This window comes from Podarcis gaigeae (assembly GCF_964106915.1).
Source record: "Podarcis gaigeae genome assembly, chromosome: 2".
Classification (NCBI taxonomy): Eukaryota; Metazoa; Chordata; class Lepidosauria; order Squamata; family Lacertidae; genus Podarcis; species Podarcis gaigeae.
The window spans coordinates 60,208,534-60,231,340 of NC_139679.1; the positions used below are offsets into that span (position 1 = coordinate 60,208,534).

At 42.1% G+C, this 22,807-nt stretch overlaps 1 protein-coding gene across 7 annotated transcripts; it reads left to right on the forward strand.

Annotated features, from left to right (window-relative positions):
* Positions 1 to 163: 163 nt before the first annotated feature.
* Positions 164 to 22,652, forward strand: SLC25A48 (solute carrier family 25 member 48). 7 transcript variants are annotated; one of them, XM_083727242.1, is made up of 9 exons: positions 412 to 446; positions 3,360 to 3,445; positions 9,704 to 9,747; positions 12,247 to 12,318; positions 13,425 to 13,677; positions 14,947 to 15,207; positions 17,954 to 18,087; positions 20,590 to 20,716; positions 22,073 to 22,652. In XM_083727242.1, exons 5-8 carry the CDS (start codon positions 13,446 to 13,448, stop codon positions 20,707 to 20,709), a joined length of 747 nt encoding a protein of 248 aa, XP_083583368.1. In that variant the 5' UTR covers positions 412 to 446; positions 3,360 to 3,445; positions 9,704 to 9,747; positions 12,247 to 12,318; positions 13,425 to 13,445; the 3' UTR covers positions 20,710 to 20,716; positions 22,073 to 22,652. The 7 variants fall into 7 exon arrangements, with proteins under 7 accessions (XP_083583365.1, XP_083583364.1, XP_083583366.1 ...); XM_083727239.1 differs by lacking the exon at positions 3,360 to 3,445 and having other exon boundaries at positions 164 to 446; positions 20,590 to 20,728; XM_083727238.1 differs by lacking the exon at positions 3,360 to 3,445 and having other exon boundaries at positions 164 to 446.
* Positions 22,653 to 22,807: the final 155 nt, after the last annotated feature.

A 22,807-nucleotide genomic window follows, 5' to 3' on the forward strand; every position in this document is an offset into this window, starting at 1 on the left:
AGCAAAAAACATATATGTGAACAAAGCAACTTAGTTATTTGCATTTAATTGGTAACGTATCCAGACTGTTTCTGTAGCCTTTGACTCTTGTGGCACTGTCCCTTTAAACTGGGTGAGTGTGATGTCACTGTGGGCTTTGAAGGCACTTTGGGAGAGACACAGTGTGAGAGGTTGGAATCAGAGTTGTTTCAGTTCTGAGGCTGCTGAAAGTTGTCAAAGAAACAAACTGCTGCAGTCACTCTGGGACACTGTGGGATGTGGAAAAAAACAGGCTGAAGGAGGCAGATTCAGATTCTCTTCTGTTGCTTGCTTGGTGCTGAAGGAGCTGAATGTGAACTGCAAACTGCCCAAGAATAAAACTGAACAGGACTGCTTTTTTAAAAACAATAATAATAATATTATGGGCAGCCTTCAGTTGGATGATTTTGTAGCTGGATGGGTAGGAGGTAAGTGAGCCTTGTGGGGTGCTGTGAAAAAGGATCAGCAGAGGGGCACATATTGAGCTGAATACTAGTTAACTCTGAGCTTGGCTTATGGTACACATGACATTCTGTGTAAGTGTTCCATGTATGTTAATATGTCCAATTTTGGAAGAAAAATTCTGAATTCAGCAGTATTCCTTGTTATGGATATAAAGACCTGTGTGTGTGTGTGTGTGTGTGTGTGTGTTTGTGTGTTTGTCAAAGGTAGCATACTCACACCCACAGGTAATGTATTGTTCAGATAAAAAAAAAGTATACTTCTGGGTGAAATACCATTATTAGCATATCCTAAGTCAATTAGCTATGGAGACAGAGCCCGATGTTTGGACAGCTGGGACATTATGTTGGCCAGTCAAAATGCACCATTCATCCACTCCCTTGCCCTTCATGAACTCCAGTTCTTTCTAGAAATCCTGATAAGAAAATATGGATAATTGCCAGCATTTCAAGTCCACTTTGCTGCCTGTTTTCTCTGTGTGGACAAAAAGGCTGATTGCCTCCCCTCACTCTTCTTGTTCAGTTGGATCCAGAAGTACTGTAAGGCCCTACAATAAAGAGATCATTTCCTCAGATTTCCTCTTCCCATGTAGCTCCCTATCCTCCATCAAAATTTGCTCTGGAGATGTGGGGGAAACATAAATACCAATGGGCTTGATTCATAGATCCAGCGGATTTTTGTTCGTTGAATGTTTCAGTTGATAGAAAGAGGGAAGCGAATTCCCCAAATTTATCTGCCAGCAGCCTACACAAAAACTGCATCAGAGGCTCAGAAGACCCCTTTCCCCCCAAAACACCATGAGAGGTAACGTGGGTAATTTGAACCCCTGACCTTCCGATCAGCAAGCCCAAGAGGTTCAGTGGTTTAGACCACAGTGCCACCCGCATCCCTAGGGCATGATTAGGGGAAACTAAGTGAAAATCACCTTTCCCTCCTCTAACTGAGAGAGCTTCTGCTGGACTGAAGCCAGATCTGCAAAGAGATGGAGCCCTTCCAGGAATGGAAGAACCCCTTTTGCAAATGGAAGGGCTCTGCTGGCTTCACGCCAGTTGTTTTTCCGGATTCCTATTGAGAATTGAAAGGCAATGCTTGCCACAATGGGCTACTAATAGTCCACGAGTAAATACACACATACATGAAGCAGTCAAAAGTGGATCTTGTGGTGACAAGCGCTGCACTGTACATTGATGGGTAAAATCTCTCACCAGCTCCCTTTTTGCTCAGAATTTATTAGCTCTCCAAGCAAGCATTTGGGAAAACCTCATCTGTTTTCTAAAAACGTGGACTACAGGAGCCACATGCACCCCAGAAGATCACCTTGTGGCAAATGGTGAAATTTGCCATACATGCACAGCTACTGAGAGCTCAAATAGACAATTTGCCAGATTATTATTTTTTTTGTAAAACTGTCCAAAGGAAACATTCTGGACAGGAAAAATTACTTTCTGTGCTTTTCTCACTGAAGGAATAGTCATGCAAAAAGTTGCTTCAATTTAATGAGCTCTTAATGCATTGCAGCCCTTGAGATGAAGCTGAAGACAGGAACAATCATAGCTCAGTGCTAGCAGAGCATCTGCTTTGCATGCAGAAGCTTCTAGGTTCAATCCCTGCCATCTCCAGTTTGGGCTGGGAATGTCCCCTGCCTGAGACCCCAGGGAGCTGTTGCCAGTAGACAACACTGAGCTAGACAAACCAGCAACTTATGTTCCTAGAAGGAATCAGAAATACTGGTGTGTGTGTTTTAGTAGAAAGGTCATATTGGGTAGGATGGGCTTTTGTCCCTCCAGTAATGGACAGTTGATTCAGTGAAGGCTTATGTAAGCAGAATGGAGGGAGAAAAGCAATTTTTGCATCTTCCCTCTTCTCCCTGCATTATCTACCACCTACCCCTCCAAATCTGCCTGGTGGATTGGGGGACTCTTTGAACCATGTGAGAGGTGGCATGTGGGTGAAGAGGGGAGGGCAAATTGGGATCAATATTCCCCTCCTTGTTCCATTGACAGGAGCCTCTGATGGACTAAAGAGCCTCCCCATAGCAAGAAGCAGAATTAGATACGACTAATGTATTCCCGAACCTTTGTTCATGTGTTTACTCTATTTTCCAAGTATGACACAAAGTCAGACCCTCCTGGAATGTATCAGGGATTTGTGGCTTTCTCCAGAAAGGAGAGCATATGAAATGTCTGTGATAGCTTTGCAGAGTTTCATTGAGCCTGATCCTCCTTTCAGCCAAAAAGGGGGTTGGTCTGACTTATCCCATGATTCTTTGTACTGTCTGAGGCAGAATATGCACATATTTCCCCCCTGTGCAATGTGAGAGCTTCCTCTCTTCATCAGGCCCTCATATGTTCATTAGGAATATCACTGAATCTTAGAATTGTCGAGCTGGAAGGGAGCCCAAGGGTCATATTGGTGGTGGGTGATGAGAGGATTCTGCTTCACAGATTACAATGAAGCAGAGAACAGGAAATACGAGTGGCTTGTGCTTCCTTTGGCACTCTCCACCAAGTCATAAGATTTGAAGTCACTGAATAGATGAGTTATAGAGAAGAACAGGAGTACAGTCTTCCTTGTTTTCTTCTTTTGAGGAATTTCCCTACTCCTTAGATTGGGTTGCCACATTCAGTGTTTGGCCCTCCTTCTTGGGCCTTGGAGACGGCCTTAGATCTCAGGTCCAACAGCTTCTCCATGGGCTTCCCCACTCTCTCATACCCAGTTCCAGGGCTTGTCCCTCATAATGATGTGAATGCTTGTGCTCTCTTGATATTGACTGTTTGTGCCTTCCTGCTTTTAAGAGGTGCAGAGATGTATAGTACCAAATTGTAATCCTACCCCTTTCAGGAGAACCTGAGGTGACAGCCTCTTATTGTTCTTTCCAGAGTAAGAGTTCAGGCATGCAGGTGTCCCAGGAAAATGTATGAGATCTCCTGAAGAGGCCGCAACAATGTCCTTTAGTATACCAGAAGTGAGCATAGAAGGAGGTTGGGGTGGAAGATGGACTCGGGGTGTTCCTGGTAACCCTGTTGAATTTCTTAAGCAGGATAATCATGTGACCATCTTGAGCTCCTTGGGAGAAAATGTGGTATATATAAATCATAGAATCATAGAATTGTAGAGTTGGTCATCTAGTCCAACCCCCTGCAATGCAGGAATCTCAGCTAAAGCATGTAAATACATACATACAGAAGTGGCAAATAGAAAAGCCAGCTATCCCAGGACTCTTGTTTTGCTAATTAACTCTTATAAGAGAGACTGTTAGTTACTTTGCAAAATCCTTGGTGTAAGAGAAATAAGGCTATTTTTCTCATTGCTTCTTACCCTAAGATGCAGAGCTTTTGTAACAAGTGTAAAATTCTTATATTCCACTTGATGAAAGAGTTAAGGAAGGGGGAAGTCTTCAAATTATAGCCTAATAGTGTTTATATATATATATATACACACACACACACACACACACACACACACACAGTGGTACCTTGGGATGTGAACGGGATCCATTCCAGAGCCCTATTCGCATCCTGAACAGAACGTAAGACGCAACTGCGCGTCTGCACGTGCGCGTGCCGCCTTTTGACGCTTCCGCGCATGCGCGCGACGTCATTTTGAGCGTCTGCGCATGTGTGAGCGGTGAAACCCAAAAGTAATGCATTCCATTACTTCCGGGTCGCCGCGGAGCGCAACCCGAAATACTTATCCTGAAGCGTATTTATCCCGAGGTATGACCGTGTGTGTGTGTGTGTGTGTGTGTGTGTGTGTATAGTGCCATGCTCATGCAACATCGTCTTCTGTTTTTCAATGGGCAAATGTTCATTTGGCAAATAGCACAGCTGCCGTCTTGCTATTACCTCCCAAGGGAGCACATTTCATGGCTACCAGCCTTTCCACCTGATTCTGTCTAGTGGCAGTCCCAGATACTGTAGTGGTTGTTTATACTGTAAAGCTGTAAAATGACAAGGTAATTAACGGTAAGGAAAATGTAAATGACCTGTCACCTTTACAGTAGATGCAGGATCAGTTCTAGTGAAGATTTACTAGCGGCAAGTGTTGTTTACTCACATTACTAAAAATAAACTCCAGTTGCACCGTGTGTACACATGTTAAAGAGGGATGGTCTGCCTTGCATGCTATCTTTCTAGTAAATGCACAACATGTTTACCATGCTAAAAAGATAGCGCATGAGGAAGCTCTTAGGGCCACTGAGTTGATGGCTGATGTAATTCAGCTTCTGTCCTCTGTGCGGAAGAAAATCTAAGCAAAGCTAAGTAAACATTCTCTGTGCAATTTATCTGCTTAAAACATCATAAAATCATACAGGATCATTTACAGAGATTCTGAAAATTAGATAAACAGGTATGACAATGAAGAGACATTAACAACAACAACAACAACAACAACAACAACAATATTTATTTATACCCCACCCTCCCCAGCCAAGGCCGGGCTCAGACCGACTAACAAGCAATAATAAAAACTTTTTTTTTAATTTTTAAATGATAAATGGGTTGGATCATGAAATTCTGTGAATGGAGTTCCACTCTTGCAATGCTCCCTCTTATAGATACAGGGAGAGGCAATTTCCATTGAATGGCGCTACAGTATATATATTTATATCTCCACTCATTAGTGCATATTCACTGGGTACTTTATAAACACTTTCAGTCACTGAAAATCTACTCTGGATAATTGGGGGATCCTTCAGTCCTACATGGAAGGTGGTATAGAAGCTTGAAGCAGAAAGGTGGGAAATTTGGCCAAAAATTAAAATAAAGCACCTCCATCAGTGAGAGTCTCTGGTGGATCAAAGGCTCTCCAAGAATGAAAGATCAATTCTGGATCCAAAATTCTCTCTTCTATTCCACCTACATTTTTAAAACGAAGTACAGAACTACTCATGTTCTCAGACTTTGCTTAAACAATATGACAAGGAACAGTAACTGTTCAAATTTGGGCAAATGATAAAAGTATAGTTTTATAAGCAGGCGAGACTGATGGTCCAATGGTCAAGAAGGTGATTTCTGCAAGTGCTGTAGAGGGAAATGAGGGGCAGGTAGCCCGGCCTGATCAGATCTAAAAAGTGCTGCTAGCGATCTTATAATAGAATTCCAAGAACTGATCTTATTAACACCTTGTGATACAACCCAAGATCTCCGTGGTACAGAATCTGTCCTGGACACAGGAAACCCCAGGTCCAATCGCTGGTGTCTCTATGTAGGGATGGAAAAGGTTTGTGCCATTGCCAGTCAGAGAAGACAATCTTGAGCTAGATGGGCCATGGGTTAGATTCATTATAAGGCAACTTCCCTATGTTTCTGATAGATAAACAGAACACAATTCTTGCATAGAGAGAGCAAATATTGATTAAGTTTGGAACCTAAGACTTGTATCCCATGTAGTGCTAGGTAGCTGCAGGGGCGTAGGAAAGGGGGGTCAGGGTCGGGTCGCCCCAAGTGCCATCATGGAGGGAGGTGACAAATTATCAAGGAACAATTACTGCCCTACTAGGGCGATTCATAATTATTATTTTTTAATGCCTGCTCCAAAGGTCTTATCTTACTACACTAGGGATTATATAGCTACATATGAAATTTCATGCATATCAGTTACTATCTTGACCCTCCTCCACGAAAATAGCTGTTTACTCGGCCTTTTTCCTATGTCATGAAGGCTGAAATTTCAGCAAAGCACGTGCCTTTGCTAGACTCTTTTCGGGCACCTACTAAAAGCATTCTTCTTTGGGAAAGCATACCTAGATGCTTAGGAAGTTGAAGTAATTTTAATCTTAATAATTTAGCTTTTGTATGTCTTAAAGTAGGATTGTTAATTTTTCTTGATTTTATTGCTGTGGTGTTTTTTTGTTTTTTGTTTTGGTAAACCACTTTGCAGGTTTTTTGAAATATTTTTTATTAAATAAATAAAAAATAAATATAAATAAAATAACACCAAAACACAATCCATCCTGTAGCTTTAAGTATCTGTCCATAGTTGCATTCTTGTTATCAGAGGCTCAGAATCCACATTCCTTTGTAAGAAAATGTGAAATAACGCAAAACCATTTTTGCAGGCAAAAAAAAAAAAAATCAATGTGGGGGGCGTGACAAAATATTTTCCCCACTGAGTACCACCTGACCTTCCTACGCCTCTGGGTAGCTGTCATAGAATCATAGAATTGTAGAGTTGGAGTCATCCAGTCCAGCCCCCTGCATTGTCCCATTGGTGCAAGGATTTATTCTTGCGCAATGGGACTTTCCCCCTCTTTCTTCCCACACCTCCTGTGCATGCCCTGTGCCCTCCCCCCAAAATCTGCGCTGGAGCATTGGGGGGGGGGGGAATCCCAGAACAGATTTAGGGGGTATGTAGGGGGAGGAGAAAAGGGAAAGCACCATTGCACAAGTGGAAATCCTTGTGCTGACAGGATGGTTATGCAGCGCTATATTGGATACAAGCCTAACAGTTTCGAAACATTGGCAATATTTAGATCCTTGGTGGAAGGCAAGCCAAAATGCCAAGGTGCTAATTGCTTGGCTTTTAATCTAACAGCTAAGCTGTAGTTGCGTGGCGAGAACCCTCCCCCATGTGAAATGAAGACACTGAACACAGAATTTAAGTTTAATGGGCGTAAAAGGCCACAACTTTATTGATTACAGAATTGGAAGGTATTGGCCTTAGGCATTGGCTCCTATCGACTACCCGGCATGGGGACCGGGAAGGGTTGCCCACAAGCCGTGGGAGTCCTGTTGAAGTACGCCAACTAGGATCCCACGGGTGTCACCGCTCTGGGGCGTGCCGGAGGCCCTTACCTCTCCAGGTTTCGGACAAGGCAACGCCCCCCGGAGTCCTCTACCGGACTACCCATTCATTTTGGGAGGTGATGGCGCTCCTCCCCCTTACTCCATTTGCATAACAATTGACCCCAGCCAATGCCTAACCGCCACTCGAGCTAAGCTCGCCGCCAATACCTTCAAACCTGTAACCAATCCCTAATCCCTGCTATAATGTCCCCCAACCAAATATCGTTTCCTGCATCCAACAGATGCACGCCATGCCTGGCCACGCCTCCCCGGTCCGCCGATTGGCGGGCCAGGTTGCCACCCGCCCGGGAATTCCCTAATCACGCGGGAGCAAGGGCAGCTCCCGCGTGAGTCATGTGGGAGGGGTTTTCCGCCCGCAACCCCCTCTCCTTCGCAAGGTCGGAAATGGCTTTGCCAGATATCTTAGCTTGAGAATAACAACAACAGATACTGATGGGTTCAAACTTGTTCTATAGATTGGTTGTCAGTACATCATCTGTTACTTACCTGGCTAATGACCAAAGACAAGAATGTTCATTTCCTCATCTGTATACTTAAATAAGTTTTGTCATAGCATTCACTCAGAAAAGTTAACAGTATATTTGACTCCACCTTGGTATGTGCTAAAAGAAACACACCTTTGGTGCAGGAAAGTATAGGTAGCTTTCTTTGACTGAAAGTAATTTGATGGGAATCCCTTCCAATTAAGAGAATGCATCACATATGACCAAAAAAACCAACAACCTGAAAAGGGTGGAACTAAATTTTACTCGGAATATTAAAATTAATGGGCTAAATCTGTGGTGTTCATTCATTTCAGTGGGTTTGCTCTGAGTAAAACTTAGCTGAATACCACCCTAAAACAGGAAACGGTTTCCAGATGGTTTCCAATAATAGTTGCCAATAAAGTTGATCAAACTAATTGGTTTCAAATTGGTAGGCAAATTCCTGCCCCATTTATTTACATTGATTTACCAATTACATTGGTTTCAATGTTAACCGAACCAAATAGCATGGTAACAATTGGGATCCTCATCAATATTGTACTTAAAAACCTCCCCAAGAGCAAAATCCTCTCCTGGCACCTTACTTCACTGATGACGATGATGCATTAGATATTTTCCTGCTGAATGAGAAACAGGTGGGTAAGAGTTGAGAGTGTTAGGTCAGATTTGGCAGCCTCCTCCTCTCACACAACTACTGTCTTATTGAAAAACTCTCAGAAATGCTCCCAAGTAAGCAAAAAAACCCAAAAAAATAAAACTGTCATTTATTTTCTCCATGAGAGAAATCTGAAAACTTAATTTCTGTATGCATGTTATGCACGTCTTATCCATAGTATGTTTAATTATTTGTCTGTATTCTCAGTGTCTCCTGGCAATTTTGAGTCATCTTGATCTCAAATTGGGTGAACAATCAATTGGATGTAAAAATCAATGTTAAGGGTAAAGCTTTCAACACATCCTGACTTGCAAAAGAAAGCTTCAGAGAATCTTTCCAAATACATTCTGTAGATCACTTTTAGCACAAGTGGTGGAGGGTTATGGGCTACATAATTCCTCACAGGGAAAGTACCGCCGGGATAGGTGAATTGAAAATAGGCAATATTTAACTTCAGCTGATGGTCTGTAGTTATTTCATTCATGTATTTTTCATGGCATCCAAACGATTGTGCTCAGGAATATTTTTCTAGAAAAAGAGGTGCCAGAACTCACCATGAAACCTTCCTCATTCTTCTGAGAGGTGCCAGAACTGAGTTCCTGTGAGTTCTCCCTGAAAAAAAAGCCCTTATTACGTTCTGACACACAGGTTGGAAATTGCCGGCTCAGGATGCAACCCTAATCCTGGCTAGGCTTAAGAGAGTGGTGGGCCATTGCTGCATCCACAGCCCCACTGAGCATGGTGTCAAGGGTGAAAGGGAAGGCTGATTGCTGCACCAACCTGGATATGACACAGTGAATGGACCCAGACTGGACCTTATGCTATCATGTGGCAGCAGTGGGGCTGGCCGGAGATCTATTCCAGAGCTTTCTGTTGCCTTCTGTCAATGGGGAACCCGCCAGCAGCACTTTCACCCACCTGTTTGGTGGGCAGAAGGGTGGCTCTGTGCTAGAGATGGGGCATCACTCTGCAGACAGAAGTTGGCAGAGCTGGGCAGAGGAATCCTTTCGCCCAGCCTGGTCCAGAGAAAGTACAGATTTGTACTGACAAGCAATTCCTCTGGGGTGCTTATGCAGTGACCATCTATGGTTCACATTGTTTTCTCAGCTTGCATAATTCTGCTGGTGGGAGCTAACTAGGAATTTACAAAACAGAGAGGTTTGTCGTTTGTTCAGATGGCAACCCGCCCCCTGGCCATGCTTTGAGGTAAACAACAAGATCCATTTTTTAAAAATGACTTGTTTTTTATTCAGTTGTTTTATTTTAATCTCCAGGAGCTGCTGCTGTAATTGTGGGACATCCTCTGGACACAGTAAAGGTAAATAGTGTTGTGGTTGTTCTGAAATCAGTTTAGTATACCTCGGGTTACAGACGCTTCAGGTTACAGACTCCATTAACCTCAGGTTAAGAACTTTGCTTTAGGATGAGAACAGAAATCGTGCTCTGGCAGTGCAGCGGCAGTGGGAAGCCCCATTCGCTAAAGTGGTACCTCAGGTTAAGAACAGTTTCAGGTTAAGAATGGACCTCCAGAAAAAATTAAGTTCTTAACCCGAGGTACCACTGTATACAAAACAGAAAGAGATTATGTTACAGAAAACACAGGTACTCTTTGTAGTGAGATACGTAGTGAGAATCTTGCACACCGTTCAGAGATTGAGGTGGTGTGCAACAGTGTGTGTGTGTGTGTGTGTGTGTGTGTATGTGTGTGTGTGTAAAAGGACCCCTGGATGGTTAATTCCAGTCAAAGGTGACTATGGGGTGTGGCGTTCATCTTGCTTCAGGCTGAGGGAGCTGGCATTTGTCCACAGATGGCTTTCCGGGTCATGTGGAAAGTTCACATATATAGTTATAGTTCAAATCAGGAAAAATAAATACAGTAAATGGACAAAGATTCACAAAATGTTTAGGGGCATGCGTACCCTTGCGTACCCCAGAAAAAAAGCACTGAAAATATCTAAAGAGAAGCCACTGTGACTGCAGAAAGCACCATCAGAGTTCAGCTCCTGATTCAGCATGCCACTGCGAACATTATACCATGGATTTGCCATGCTGCAACCCAAGGAGCACTTGGATACACACAGATGTGGCTGTAGGTTGCAAAGAAGCCGTGATCCATGTGAGACTCAGCCCTGAGACTGGGTGTCTGTTCCAACCTTGGTTTACAGCCTTGTCCATTTTACGATGCAGAAGATGCTGCCTGTTGCCAGGGCCAGGATATTGCAGGAGACTGTTCCAGCGTGTAGCAAGTGCTGTCTTCCCATGAACAGGGTTGTGGCTGTGCATGCTTGGAGAGTTTGAAAGCGAGAGGCGTCAAAGTACAGTGCTTGGCTGAATGCTCTCCTCCCCCCCCCCTTCCTGTTGTTGCTGTGCCAGAGGACTAATCGCATTTGTGTGTTTACAATTTGTTGTGCCGTCCATGAAGCAAGCGTCGAAGGAATATGTGCCTTCCAGTTCTGGCAAATGGATTGTTTCATACTGTCGCTGCTGGTAGTGCGTGCCGCGAGCCGACAATAGGTCTTGTGGGAACATTTTTGCTACGTTTCCTACATTTGCTTGAGCACAGCCAAGAAGCAAGCAAGGCATCTTTCAAGGCTTAAAAGACAACTGTCAAGCTGGCACCTTCTTTGCCCTTGGATCTGAATGCAGCAGGGGAATAGCAACGAGGCAGCTTTGTTGCATTTCCAAATCAGTGGGGGGAAGGGAAAGGTCTTAAATGGTGAATGGAGAAGTGGAGTCATAGAGTAATTCAGTATTTACTGATGGACATAGCAAAGGCGCATCCTGAAGAATAGGGGGGTGAGAATGGGGAGCCGTGAGGAATCGCTTGGTGCATTGAATGTGGATTGTGTTCCAGTACATCAGGTCTCTTCAAACTAACAAGTAAGCCATGTAGGCCGTGCTCAGAGGGAGTACTTGGACAAAACTTTAAACCCCATGAGAGATCTGCCAGCCAGAGGGCTGATTTCAGTGAACAAGAAATTAATGTGATTGTCAGTGAATAAAAGGAATTTGAAAGGTAGCTTAAGCAAGCATGACCTGGATTTTAATGTAGCTAAACCAGATTGCTCGTATGGTTTGTGTCTGTGTATGGGTAAGTATGGGACTCAGCTTTTGCTTAAAGCCAGACAGAGACACTTAAGTGCAGCCCAGCACTCTAGTTTTTGATGAATCCTTGAGTAACAAATCTGTTAAATGATATGGTATAATTAACCAAGCAAATAATAAAATAAAGAAGTGAAAAAGTAAAAGATTGTGCTAAATCCCACATGTGCTGTCTCCCTCTCTCTCCTCTTTTACTTTTTGGTAAAGTACTTTTTGGTACTTTTAGTTAGCCTGGTATTCTATAAAGAATTTAAATGCTATTTCCCAGACTGATGGATCTATACAAGATTCATTCTCATAAATAATATAGGATCCTCCCCAATTTTTGTACTCTTTTTTGCCAAAAATAAATAATTTTATCCTACAATGTAGCAGTATATAAATTTTTTATATTGTAAACTGTCCTGTGTTCCTCAGATGAAGGGCTCTATAGTAGTAGTAGTAGTAGTAGTAGTAGTAGTAGTAGTAGTAAATACGGTAATTCCTACATTCAAAATATGTTGATAATAGGGGCTTTAGATATCACATTGTGGTTAGAACTGCTTCTGGTAATGCATAGACTGGACAGAGAGCATGATTTGTTGCCCTGATTTTTCTTTGGAACAAAGCAAGAATTATAGTCAAATAAAAGTGGATTTGTTTGTAAAGCATGTGCTCTCGATTAATTGGAAACACATTTCTTTCTGTTTAATTTCATAATTGTGTTCTTCTGCAGACTCGCTTACAAGCGGGACAAGGCTATGGAAACACATTTAAATGTGTTCTCACTGTCTACAGGAATGAAGCTGTAAGTATATAATTTTGTCAGAATACACCATGACAACTCTAGATTTGAAGAGGCCCTCAGCATAGCAGCCTCTGATCCTCTTCTGCTAGTGTCTCCCCCACCCACCTGCTCACCATGGCAGCCTTAGCTGTTGTTGGGTGTTAGCAGTGTTGGTGATCAGAGTGCCAAAAAAGGGGGCTGAGCAGCATTTGGCCCTAGCAGGACATGTCAGGTGCTGAAACTGTCCTTGGAATATACAACACTAAATGGATCAATGGTCTAATTTCATGTAAGGCAACTGGCTCATGATTCTGCTAACCGACATGGCCCATTCTGTGGTGACTTGAGACAGGGCCTTCTTGGTGGCAGCACCCAGATCAGACAGTTCCTTCCCTGAGAAAGTGTGATTGTCCCACACACTGTCAAGTTTGAGATATCAGGTAAAAAGATTTTTGTTGGAGATATGCTTTTCATCCTGGGTCTTAACAGTGTTATAACTCCACCGCTGCATACCCTCCAACATTTCTCCAATGAAAAGAGGGACGTCCCATTCCATAATGATAATTTAACTATTTATACCCCACACAACTTACTGGGTTCCCCCAGCCACTCTGAGCAGCTTCCAACATATACAAAAATGCAATAAAACATTAAACATTAAAAAAAGCTTCCCTGTACAGGATTGCCTTCAGACGGCTCAGGGGTCGGAGAACTCCAAACCCTCCAACATTTCTCCAACAAAAATAGAGATATACTAACATACCCTCCAACACTTCTCCAATGAAAATAGGGACATCCTAAGGAAAAGTGGGACATTCTGGGATCAAATCAGAAACCAGGACAGCCTCTGTAAATCAGGGATGTCCCTGGAAAATAGGGTCACTTGGAGGATCTGCTGCTGTATGATGTCATTATTTTAGTTATGCTGTTCTTAAACGTATTGAGTTACTGTGTACAATTGCTGCACTTGCTATTGTGTTGCTCAGTGTCAAGAGGAAGGGAGGTATTGTTGTTGTTTTTTAAAGCCATCACTCTTGTCTTATCCGGGTAAAACTGTGATTTTAAAGCTTTCTGGAAGGAACAATCATACACATTCTTATTCACATCCAACTTTCTTTCATCTGCAGGTGGCTGGGTTCTTCAAGGGAATGTCTTTCCCACTAGTTAGCATTGCTATCTACAACTCAGTGGTATTTGGTGTATTTAGCAATACCCAAAGGCTCATTAGCCAACAGCGCTATGGGAATTCTCACCATCCTCCATCACTTGCGGACTTGGCTTTAGCAAGCATGGCAGCAGGGGCTGTTTCAGTTGGAATTGGTGGTCCAGTTGATCTGGTAAAGATAAGGCTGCAGATGCAGACACAAACATTTATTGCAGGTAAAAGAAAATCAATTTTTTATTTATATTTAATATTCTGTGTTTGTTTCTAGCTTATACTTTATCCCACCTTATAATGATATGTTGGTGGTGTTATAGCTAGATATGACCAACATATATGGCTCATTCTTGTATATAATATTTTTTTACTCTACCATGTGTTCTCATATGTGTAGAATGAAGTATACCTAACACAACTCTCATTTAGCATTTATGGACCAAAAAAGTTTTAAATGCTTCTAATTGCAGATGGATAAATATTTAGCCACATGAAGGTGCAAGGATTATTCAGAGTCCGGACCTCAAATTATGTGATGGAAAACATACAGTGAATAGAAGCAGTATTGTGAGGGTCATTCATCTGATTTGAGTGGAGAATTTCTCCCGCTCTTTAATTTCCGAGCTTTGAGCTACAGAGAATTACACAAGCAAAAAACAGTATCTGCCACAGTACTGTTTTATTTATTAAAGCAGAAAACAAATAGAAAACAGTAGGTTTTTTATAAGCTGTTAAGGCCAGAACATGAGTATGACAAAGAAAATCTGAATGTATTGTACAGCTCATTTTGAAAAGTGAGCTGTTGTTGAAATGAAAAGATTACCATCAAAGCTGCAGGCAATTTTCCTTCCTCCTTTTTTGCCATTGCTGTCAGTTTTCTCCCAGTGCAATATTACAGAGGGATGTTTCCAAAACTATTTGTTCTACAGGCAAACCGCATCGCATTAGTCACATGTTTAACTTAGTGTGATTAGCACTTAATCTGACCAGTTGTATTTTAGAGAGCAGTTTCAGGGGCAAAAGGCAGACCAGGAAAGGGTAACTGCCAGCAAAAGTTGGAATAGGACCAGAATGGGAGCAGGTTCCAGATTAAGGTTCTGCAGTGCAGATACTTTTTATTCAAAGTTAAGAGCAGCTGGATCTAACACTTTTGTTAAATATGAAAGGTAGTTTGGACCTTAAATTGCAATCCCAAGCACCAGAGCCAGCACTGGGTTTGTAGGTAAGGTGCCCCCCCACCTTCCCAGAACCACCTGGGAAGAATCATAGAGTTGGAAGGGACCCTGAGGATAATCTAGTCCAACCCCCAGCAATGCAGGAATCGCAGCTAAATAATCCATGACACGTGGCCAGCCAACCTCTGCTTTAAAACTTCCATAGCAGCTTTTAGTCAGACAGAGATTGTCAAAACGAAAGAAGGAACACATGGAAAGTGATGTTCTGAAGAATACCAGGTAACTTGATACTAAGCATGTTTTTCCTTGCTCCAGCAGCCAACCTAAACCTGAAGCACAGAGCGGCTGGCTTTTCAGTAGAGACTGCTTACAGAGGTCCAGTTCACTGTGTTGGCATGATCCTTCGGCAGGAGGGCTTAGGGGGATTGTACCGTGGTTCTTCTGCCATGATTCTGAGGGATATTCCAGGATATTGCTTATACTTCATCCCTTACACGTTACTTTGTGGATGGATCACTCCAGATGGATGCCTTTCTCCGAGTCCCTTTTCTGTGTGGATGGCCGGTGGCATTGCAGGTATGTCCATTTCTGTTCTCCTTCACCAGAAATGATGCTGTCTAGAGGCTTGATTAAATTTGAGCTCATTTATTCATTCCTAACATGCTTTTTTTCTGTAGTGATGGCAGTGTTAGTGGTAGCCCTAGAAGTGGTTTAAATTGAAGACATATTGCGTTTATCACATAAATTGCTCCTAGGATTGCCATCAGTATTCTGAAAAGTTTTAATGTGCTTATCTATTATATGAAATGGCTGATGTTGCACAAGGCAATGAGGTGTCTGGCTGGCTGCCTCCTTCCACTTGGTGGCACATGCCTTTTGAGCAGTAGAGTCACAGTGGAACGGAAGAGAAAAGGTGATGAAAACAGGGCACACAGTCAGAAGAAGCTGACATCTATTGGATTTCTATACTGCTTAATCAGCCACAGCTCAAAGTGGTATACATGGTTGCTTCGACAACCTCCTTCTAACAACAAAGGGTCATAGCAAAGGAATGGTATCCACAATATACAAACCACTGCTCCAAAACCCCACAGACCCCCTTGACGTAATTTAAAAACAATGGGAGGACAACATAGACTATGAGATTAACCTCACCCAATGGACTAGAATGTGGTCTAAACCCCCTTTTAAATCCATATCAGCAATAAGGAAAGGACTCACCCTGAAACTCACTTACAGATGGTACCTAAGACCATGGAAACTGATGCTAATACGCCCAGGAACCTCACCAAAATGCTGGAGAGGGTGCACCTCCACAGGAACATACCTCCACATGTGGTGGGAATGTCCCAAAATCTGGACATCAATCATACAAGAAATAACTAAGCAAGCATTAGAAGTCACCCCAGAACTGGCCCTACTAAACATCTTCCAAGATAATAATGCCCACTCACATCATAAAGAGCTCATAACCCACCTATTCTCAGCAGCCAGAACCATCATGGCCAGACACTGGAGAGACCTGTCAGGAGTAAACATGGACCATTGGTATCAAATAGTATGGGGAACAGCCTTATTAGAAAACTGAAACTGACATGGGGACAAATAGAAAAAGATGCCTTCACCATGGTTTGGTTCTCCTTTATCACATACACAGCACAACAAGACAACAACAAGAATTCCCTGACAGCATCCAAATCAATCTGGCTAACCTGATTTAAAAATACACACTCACACACAAAAACAATTCTCACTACAGCCACCCAAAGACAACCAACCACACCCTTAGCCACACCCAACCTCTCTCACCACCAAGGAAATACAACAAGTGGATAATAAGAGAACCCATACAAGTAACGCTGACACAACCCCTCACACACACACTAAGTAGAATAATAGAAGCATAACCACCCAACCCCACCCCACTTACCACTCCCCCACTTAATTTTTTTCTTCTTTTTCCTAATTGTTTAAACCAATTCATAAACCAAGAATTTATTCATTGATCACTAATAATGAAACATATGTTCTAGATATTTTCCCACATTTATTGTGCTGTTTTTGTGATATACAAATGACATGAGAAAACATGGTATGCTTATTAGTATATTATTATTCTTGTTTATAAAACCCAATAAAAAAGTGGTTTACATGGAATATAGTGGGAGGAATTCAACGTTTCGCTCTTCTCAACATTCTGCCAGTGCAAGCATTTCTGCTTGCCAGAAGGAACAATCCTCCCCTCCTCTCCACCATGAGATATGTGGGGGGTTCTCCTGATCAGCCAGAGTGGATTTGGGGGGAAGCTTGAGCTTTGAGGGAAAATCCATCTGGCAAGCTGGCATTGAATTCCTCCCTATGCATTTTTATGAGCATGGATCTTTCATTGTAAACCTCCCTGGTAATTTCTGTAGAAGGATGGAGCATCATTTTACTTGGAAAATATAGTTTACTCCACTGTTGGCTCTCTGTTGCTGAAGAGCAGAAGCCCAGCTGAAGGAAATAATTCCAGCACATTAACACCATCTTACTTGAAAACAAAGTAGCTGCCAGTTAACAAGAAGATGACCTCTAGTACAGGCATAGGCAAACTCCGGCCCTCTAGATGTATGAGACTACAATTCCCATCACCGGTTCTGTTAGCTAGGGATGGTCGGAATTGTAGTCCCAAACATCTGGAGTTTTCCTATGTCTGCTCTAGTATTTCACAACACTGGCACCATCTCAAGTCACTGTCCTGTAAAAACACATTTAGCCCAATGTGAAAAGCCCCAGATTTAACTATAGCAAGCAATCCATATTTATGAAACTGTAGTGCATTAACATTTCACAACAAATACTACATTCAAAACTCTGCAGTTCTTAAATGTCACCTCTTTTTAGTACTGAACAGAGAAACACTTAGGAGAAGGGGGGGGGAATAAGTCATTGAATAAAATAGGTCAAAATCTACTTCCTGAAATCTCACTTCCCTGCTGTAGCAAGAAACATTGACAAGCTTGTCTGAAGCAGATGAGGTAATTTTAAATGACAAGCTAGGGCCACTTCAGAAGTGGATATATTTGTTATTAAGTACAGTACACCCGTCTACCATTCAACAAACAATGAGCATGTTGTATTTAGACAAGTAAGCCAAGTACCATTAGCTACCAATCTAACTTTATTTTAACCAGGTAGCAAAATTCACATTATCTTAAGTTACATTTCATATTCTAGCATATTTTTTATAGCTTGACTCCTAAAGACGACTACCATTCTCTTTGATGAAGGTGCTCAGAAGGCCTTTTTTATTCATATCTAATACTTTCCCCTTTTCTCGTAGGAGCAATATCTTGGGGAACAGCCACTCCTATGGATGTTGTCAAGAGTCGCCTTCAAGCTGACGGGGTTTATTTGAACAAATACAGAGGAGTCATTGACTGTATCTCCCAAAGTTACCACAGTGAAGGTCTAAAAGTAAGCACTATCAAAATACTAAATCTCAGGAAATAGGTTTTGGTAACAAGTTGCATGTGGGTGTATTGTCCCCAATGGCTGCCCTTATTTACAACTTAACTAGCAGAGTTATGCATAATGAAGAAATGGAATTCAAGTCCAAATGGCCTTGAATATCCATGATAACCATCTTCTGCCTCCAGTAAATGGGGCCTACCCACTTTTTTATTTTCAGGGCCCACCTTATTTCTATGATTGTAAACTGTTTTTAACATGGTGTTTTATTTGTTGTAACTCACTCTAGGACCTTAGGGTGGGGGGGGTAAGGTAAAGGTAAAGGGACCCCTGACCATTAGGTCCAGTCATGACCGACTCTGGGGTTGCGGCGCTCATCTCGCTTTATTGGCCGAGGGAGCTGGCGTTTGTCCGCAGACAGTTGTGCTGGGCTCTCCGGGTCATGTGGCCAGCATGACTAAGCCGCTTCTGGAGAACCAGAGCAGCACACGGAAACGCCATTTACCTTCCCGCCAGAGCGGTACCTATTTATCTACTTGTACTTTGACGTGCTTTCGAACTGCTAGGTTGGCAGGAGCAGGGACCGAGCAATGGGAGCTCACCCCGTCGCAGGGATTCGAACCGCCAACCTTCTGATCGGCAAGTCCTAGGCTCTGTGGTTTAACCCACAGCGCCACCCGCGTCCCTAGGGTGGGGGGGTAGGTCATTAATAATATTACTTGCCATGCTGTGGTGGCAGACTGCACATCCCCCATTCCCATGGACCATAATTTTTACAGACATTCCTTTGCCAAGTGAAAAATGTTGCCTCATGTCACTTGAAAATCATGCAGACTAAAGAATTACAGGTTGAAGTTTTGCTCATTAACCATTGCTGATCATGGAGCTGTTTATAACTGATAAGAAACCACTAAACAAGGCTAGCTAGTTGTTCTGGTCGATATGAATTATCCTCATTTTGTGATGTGGGAAGCAGGCACGTGGAATGTCAGTACCAATAAATCAGCACTTGCTTATAGATGATTAAATCCTGCTATCTCATCACTTACCTCAATCATCATCATCCTGTTTATCTCAGCTCATCAGCCTTAGGATGCTGCCATGAATATTCCCACTGCAAATTTATATTGCCTGCAGCCACCCACAGCTGTATAAACAGATATCATCAGTGGAAAAAACATCACCCCAGACAACTCCTTGTTGTCTATATGGCATCCCAATTGTGGAAACTTCTCCTTCTGAAGTTTGTCTAGCACCTAATTTATATATTTTCCAGTGCCAGGTGAAGACAGTTCCCTTTCCACAGTCTTTTGGATAGGCCTTCTGAAAATCTGAGACCCTTATGACGGATGGGGGTGCTGATATTTTTTAAATGTAATTTTCATATTGCGTTTTATACTGTTGTGACTTTCCCTGTGATCGATTATGATGAGGGGTGGAATATTGATTTATTTAACTTATTAAATAATAAATAATAATAAATAATTATTTATACCCCGCCCATCTGGCTGGGTTTCCCCAACCACTCTGGGCAGCTTCCAGCAAAATATTAAAATACAATAATTCATCAAATATTAATAACTTCCCTAAAGTAACCTGGACACAAAACTGCTCACTGACCAGTCCTTGTATCCATTTCAAATATATATATTTAAAAATCATCTTTTAAAAAAACAAACCACCAACAAGGGAAACAACCTTGTTCAAATTCATTTTGGCTCTATGCCTATAAACATAAAAGCACAAAAGAGAAAACCGTCAACGAGGAGAACAGACATGGGAGGAAAGATTCTCCTGAAATCCATTGTCATGGACTGGCTGGATGCAGAAGATTTGTGGAAGGCACCAGGCAGGAAACCCCCAACAGAACCACATGGGGATGAAGGCTCAGAGACACAGGGGATTGGTGGTGGAACAGCAATGAGTGGTCAGAGGAAGAAGGAGCAGTCATTGCTGTTCCACCACCAATCCCCGCGACGGGATGAGCTCCCATTGCTCGGTCCCTACTCCTGCCAACCTAGCAGTTTGAAAGCACATCCAAGTGCAAGTGGGCAGGTAAACAGCATTTCCGTGCGCTGCTCTGGTTCACCAGTAGCAGCTTAGTCATGCTGGCCACATGACCTGGAAGCTGTACGCCAGCTCCCTCGGCCAATAAAGCAAGATGAGCGTCGCAACCCCAGAGTCGGTCATGACTGGACCTAATGGTCAGGGGTCCCTTTACCTTTTTAGCATATATTCAACACAAAAAACCGTGACAATTTGTCGTTGACAAAGGACAGCTGTAAATATAAAGGGCCCCATTACCTTCAGGAGCTTAGGGCCTCATCAAACCTAAATCCAGCCCTTGTCATTTATCAATTATCACAATCCTTTTAGAACATTAATGAGAAAACCGGAGTCTCCTGATGTCTAATTCCCATTTGTTAGGTCCTATTCCAATTATGTTCTGTCCAAAATACAAATTGATAAACTCTTTTGATGTAAACTTTCCTTCTTTGTTCTGAACAGGTCTTTTTCAGGGGCCTTACAGTGAATGCAGTGCGAGGATTCCCAATGAGTGCTGCCATGTTTCTTGGATATGAACTTTCACTCAAAGCTCTAAGAGAACAAGCAGAAGCAAATCCTTGAATTCCAGGTCAGCTGCATGGTAATGTTTTGAGATTTCATGCTTTTTCTGTCTATACAGCTAGGGAATTATTGCAACACCAAGGTAGACAGTGATGCTACATATATTTATTTGAAGGTAATTTCCACTTAAACCAGTTAAAAATACTTTCACATAATTGTCAAAATCCAGCACAGACTTGAATGCTCTCCAGCACATTAAAATCAATGTAAAACCAATTAAGTTGTATTCCTGCATGGTCTGCCTTGCGAATGAGTCTCATTCAACTCATTGAAGTTTACTTCTAGGCATGTGTGCATAAGATTAGACTTTAAATGAACCAGATCGGCTAGGAATGGAAGAGATATTCAATTTAGTACTTACGTAAAGTCGAATCTACCAAATATGCACTTTTTGAAGCAATATATGAACCAAGACACACATTTGCACTACTCTGAATTTTGTGATGCAGTTCTTCACCCAAACAATATTTACAGCAATGCATATATTAGGGGAAAGTATGCATAACATGAAAATATTAGTGAAAATTACATCAAAAAATGCATTACAGTAGGGGAAATTGCTTACAAAAAATGGTAACATTGGTCAAAACTGCGTATAAAAATATTTTAATTAGGAGAAATTTGCATGAAAATTGACTTTTCGTGAGGATTTCTTTTTTAATAATCTCAAATTGCTGCAAAATGTGGAGAACGTAATTTAAGATTTGAAAATGAGATATGGCGAGAACTAAAATTGACAGATCCTTTGACCCCTTAACCTTTGTGTCGGATTGTTGCCACTAAGTCCACCATTCCCTCATTTTCAGACAGAAGCACCATTCTTTATATAGCTAAAACTGCATTGTGCACACCCAAGAGGGCGGTATCAGCTGGCTTGAGAGAATCCCAATGTTTGCAGAAGTAAAAATAAATAAAAATTAAAAAATAGTGGAGGAAGCAAAACCCAAATAGCCTTTGGGAACATAAGCTGCCATACAGTGTCAGAACACTGGTCTTACCTACCTATTGTCTACACTGACTGGTGGCACCTGTCCAGAGTTCCAGGTGGGTCTCACCCAGCCTGACACAGCATAGTTCTGGTCATGGGAGTAGCTTACTCAGAACGGGCCCATCCAGTAGATCTGTTGCAGGAATATTGGCCATGTTTCTGGAAGTTGGTTTTGGCTTTTCCAAGAAACTAGTTTAAGCTTTATAAGCTCTTAAACATTCACAACCAGTTCAACCAGAGATGATGCAGGAATTCCAAATTAATGTGTGTACCACAGGCACCAACTACAGTACAATACCAAAGTCTCCAAAATGTTCCTGTATGTCAGCAGCTTGTGGGATTGCTTTTCTGATGACTGTTTCTTTTGATCCTAAGGGAACTTCTGTACTTGAGCATTGCTTTCACTTCCTGAGCCAAATCAACTGCACGGCCTTGATCAGAAATTTGATTTTACCAACATGGAATATGAAGTGAAGAAATTTCATCAGAGAATGCTCTGTTCACGATGAGTGATTTATGATATGGCACATGGACTGAAGAGTTTCGAGGATGGATCAGCTAAATTCTCATTCAAATCCTTTCTCTTCTAAAATGATTTGTTCTAAAGACAAAAACAATTTTAACATGCGCATGGTTGTCTGGCAATGATAAAGAACATTTATTGGTGAAGTAAGAGTGCAACATGTTCTTCTGGGAAACGACCACAGATGTCACTTTCTAGCACCATCAGTAAGTAGTTAATTGTGGTCCTTGAAGAATCAAAGAAAATATATTCCCGTGTACCAAACTGTCTTCCTGTTTGTTGCCATGTGACTAGATACTTTATCCACTGTAAGACAAGAAAGAATGTAATAACCTCATGAAGAGTTTAAGCATTTATGTAGCAAATTTACACTTTTGATTCTTTCCCCCCATCCCAAATGTAACTCAAGGTGATAAAATTATTTGTACTGTCCCATGATGTTGCGCTCTCTGACATTTTATCTTATGGAGCATGGTTCGTTGCACCAAATGAGAATCCAGATGTAAGCTCAAGTAAATCAGGTGGAATCACTGTATATCTGCCATCCATTCAGCACTGCTGTGGGTATCTGACTCCTAGTTGGCTCC

Coding starts and splice junctions, on each gene's coding strand:
- SLC25A48 (XM_083727239.1), top strand. CDS start 401: ATGGGCAGCCTTCAGTTGGATGATTTTGTAGCTGGATGGGTAGGAG. Junction 447..9,703: donor TGTAGCTGGATGGGTAGGAG/GTAAGTGAGCCT, acceptor TTTAATCTCCAG/GAGCTGCTGCTGTAATTGTG. Junction 9,748..12,246: donor ATCCTCTGGACACAGTAAAG/GTAAATAGTGTT, acceptor GTTCTTCTGCAG/ACTCGCTTACAAGCGGGACA.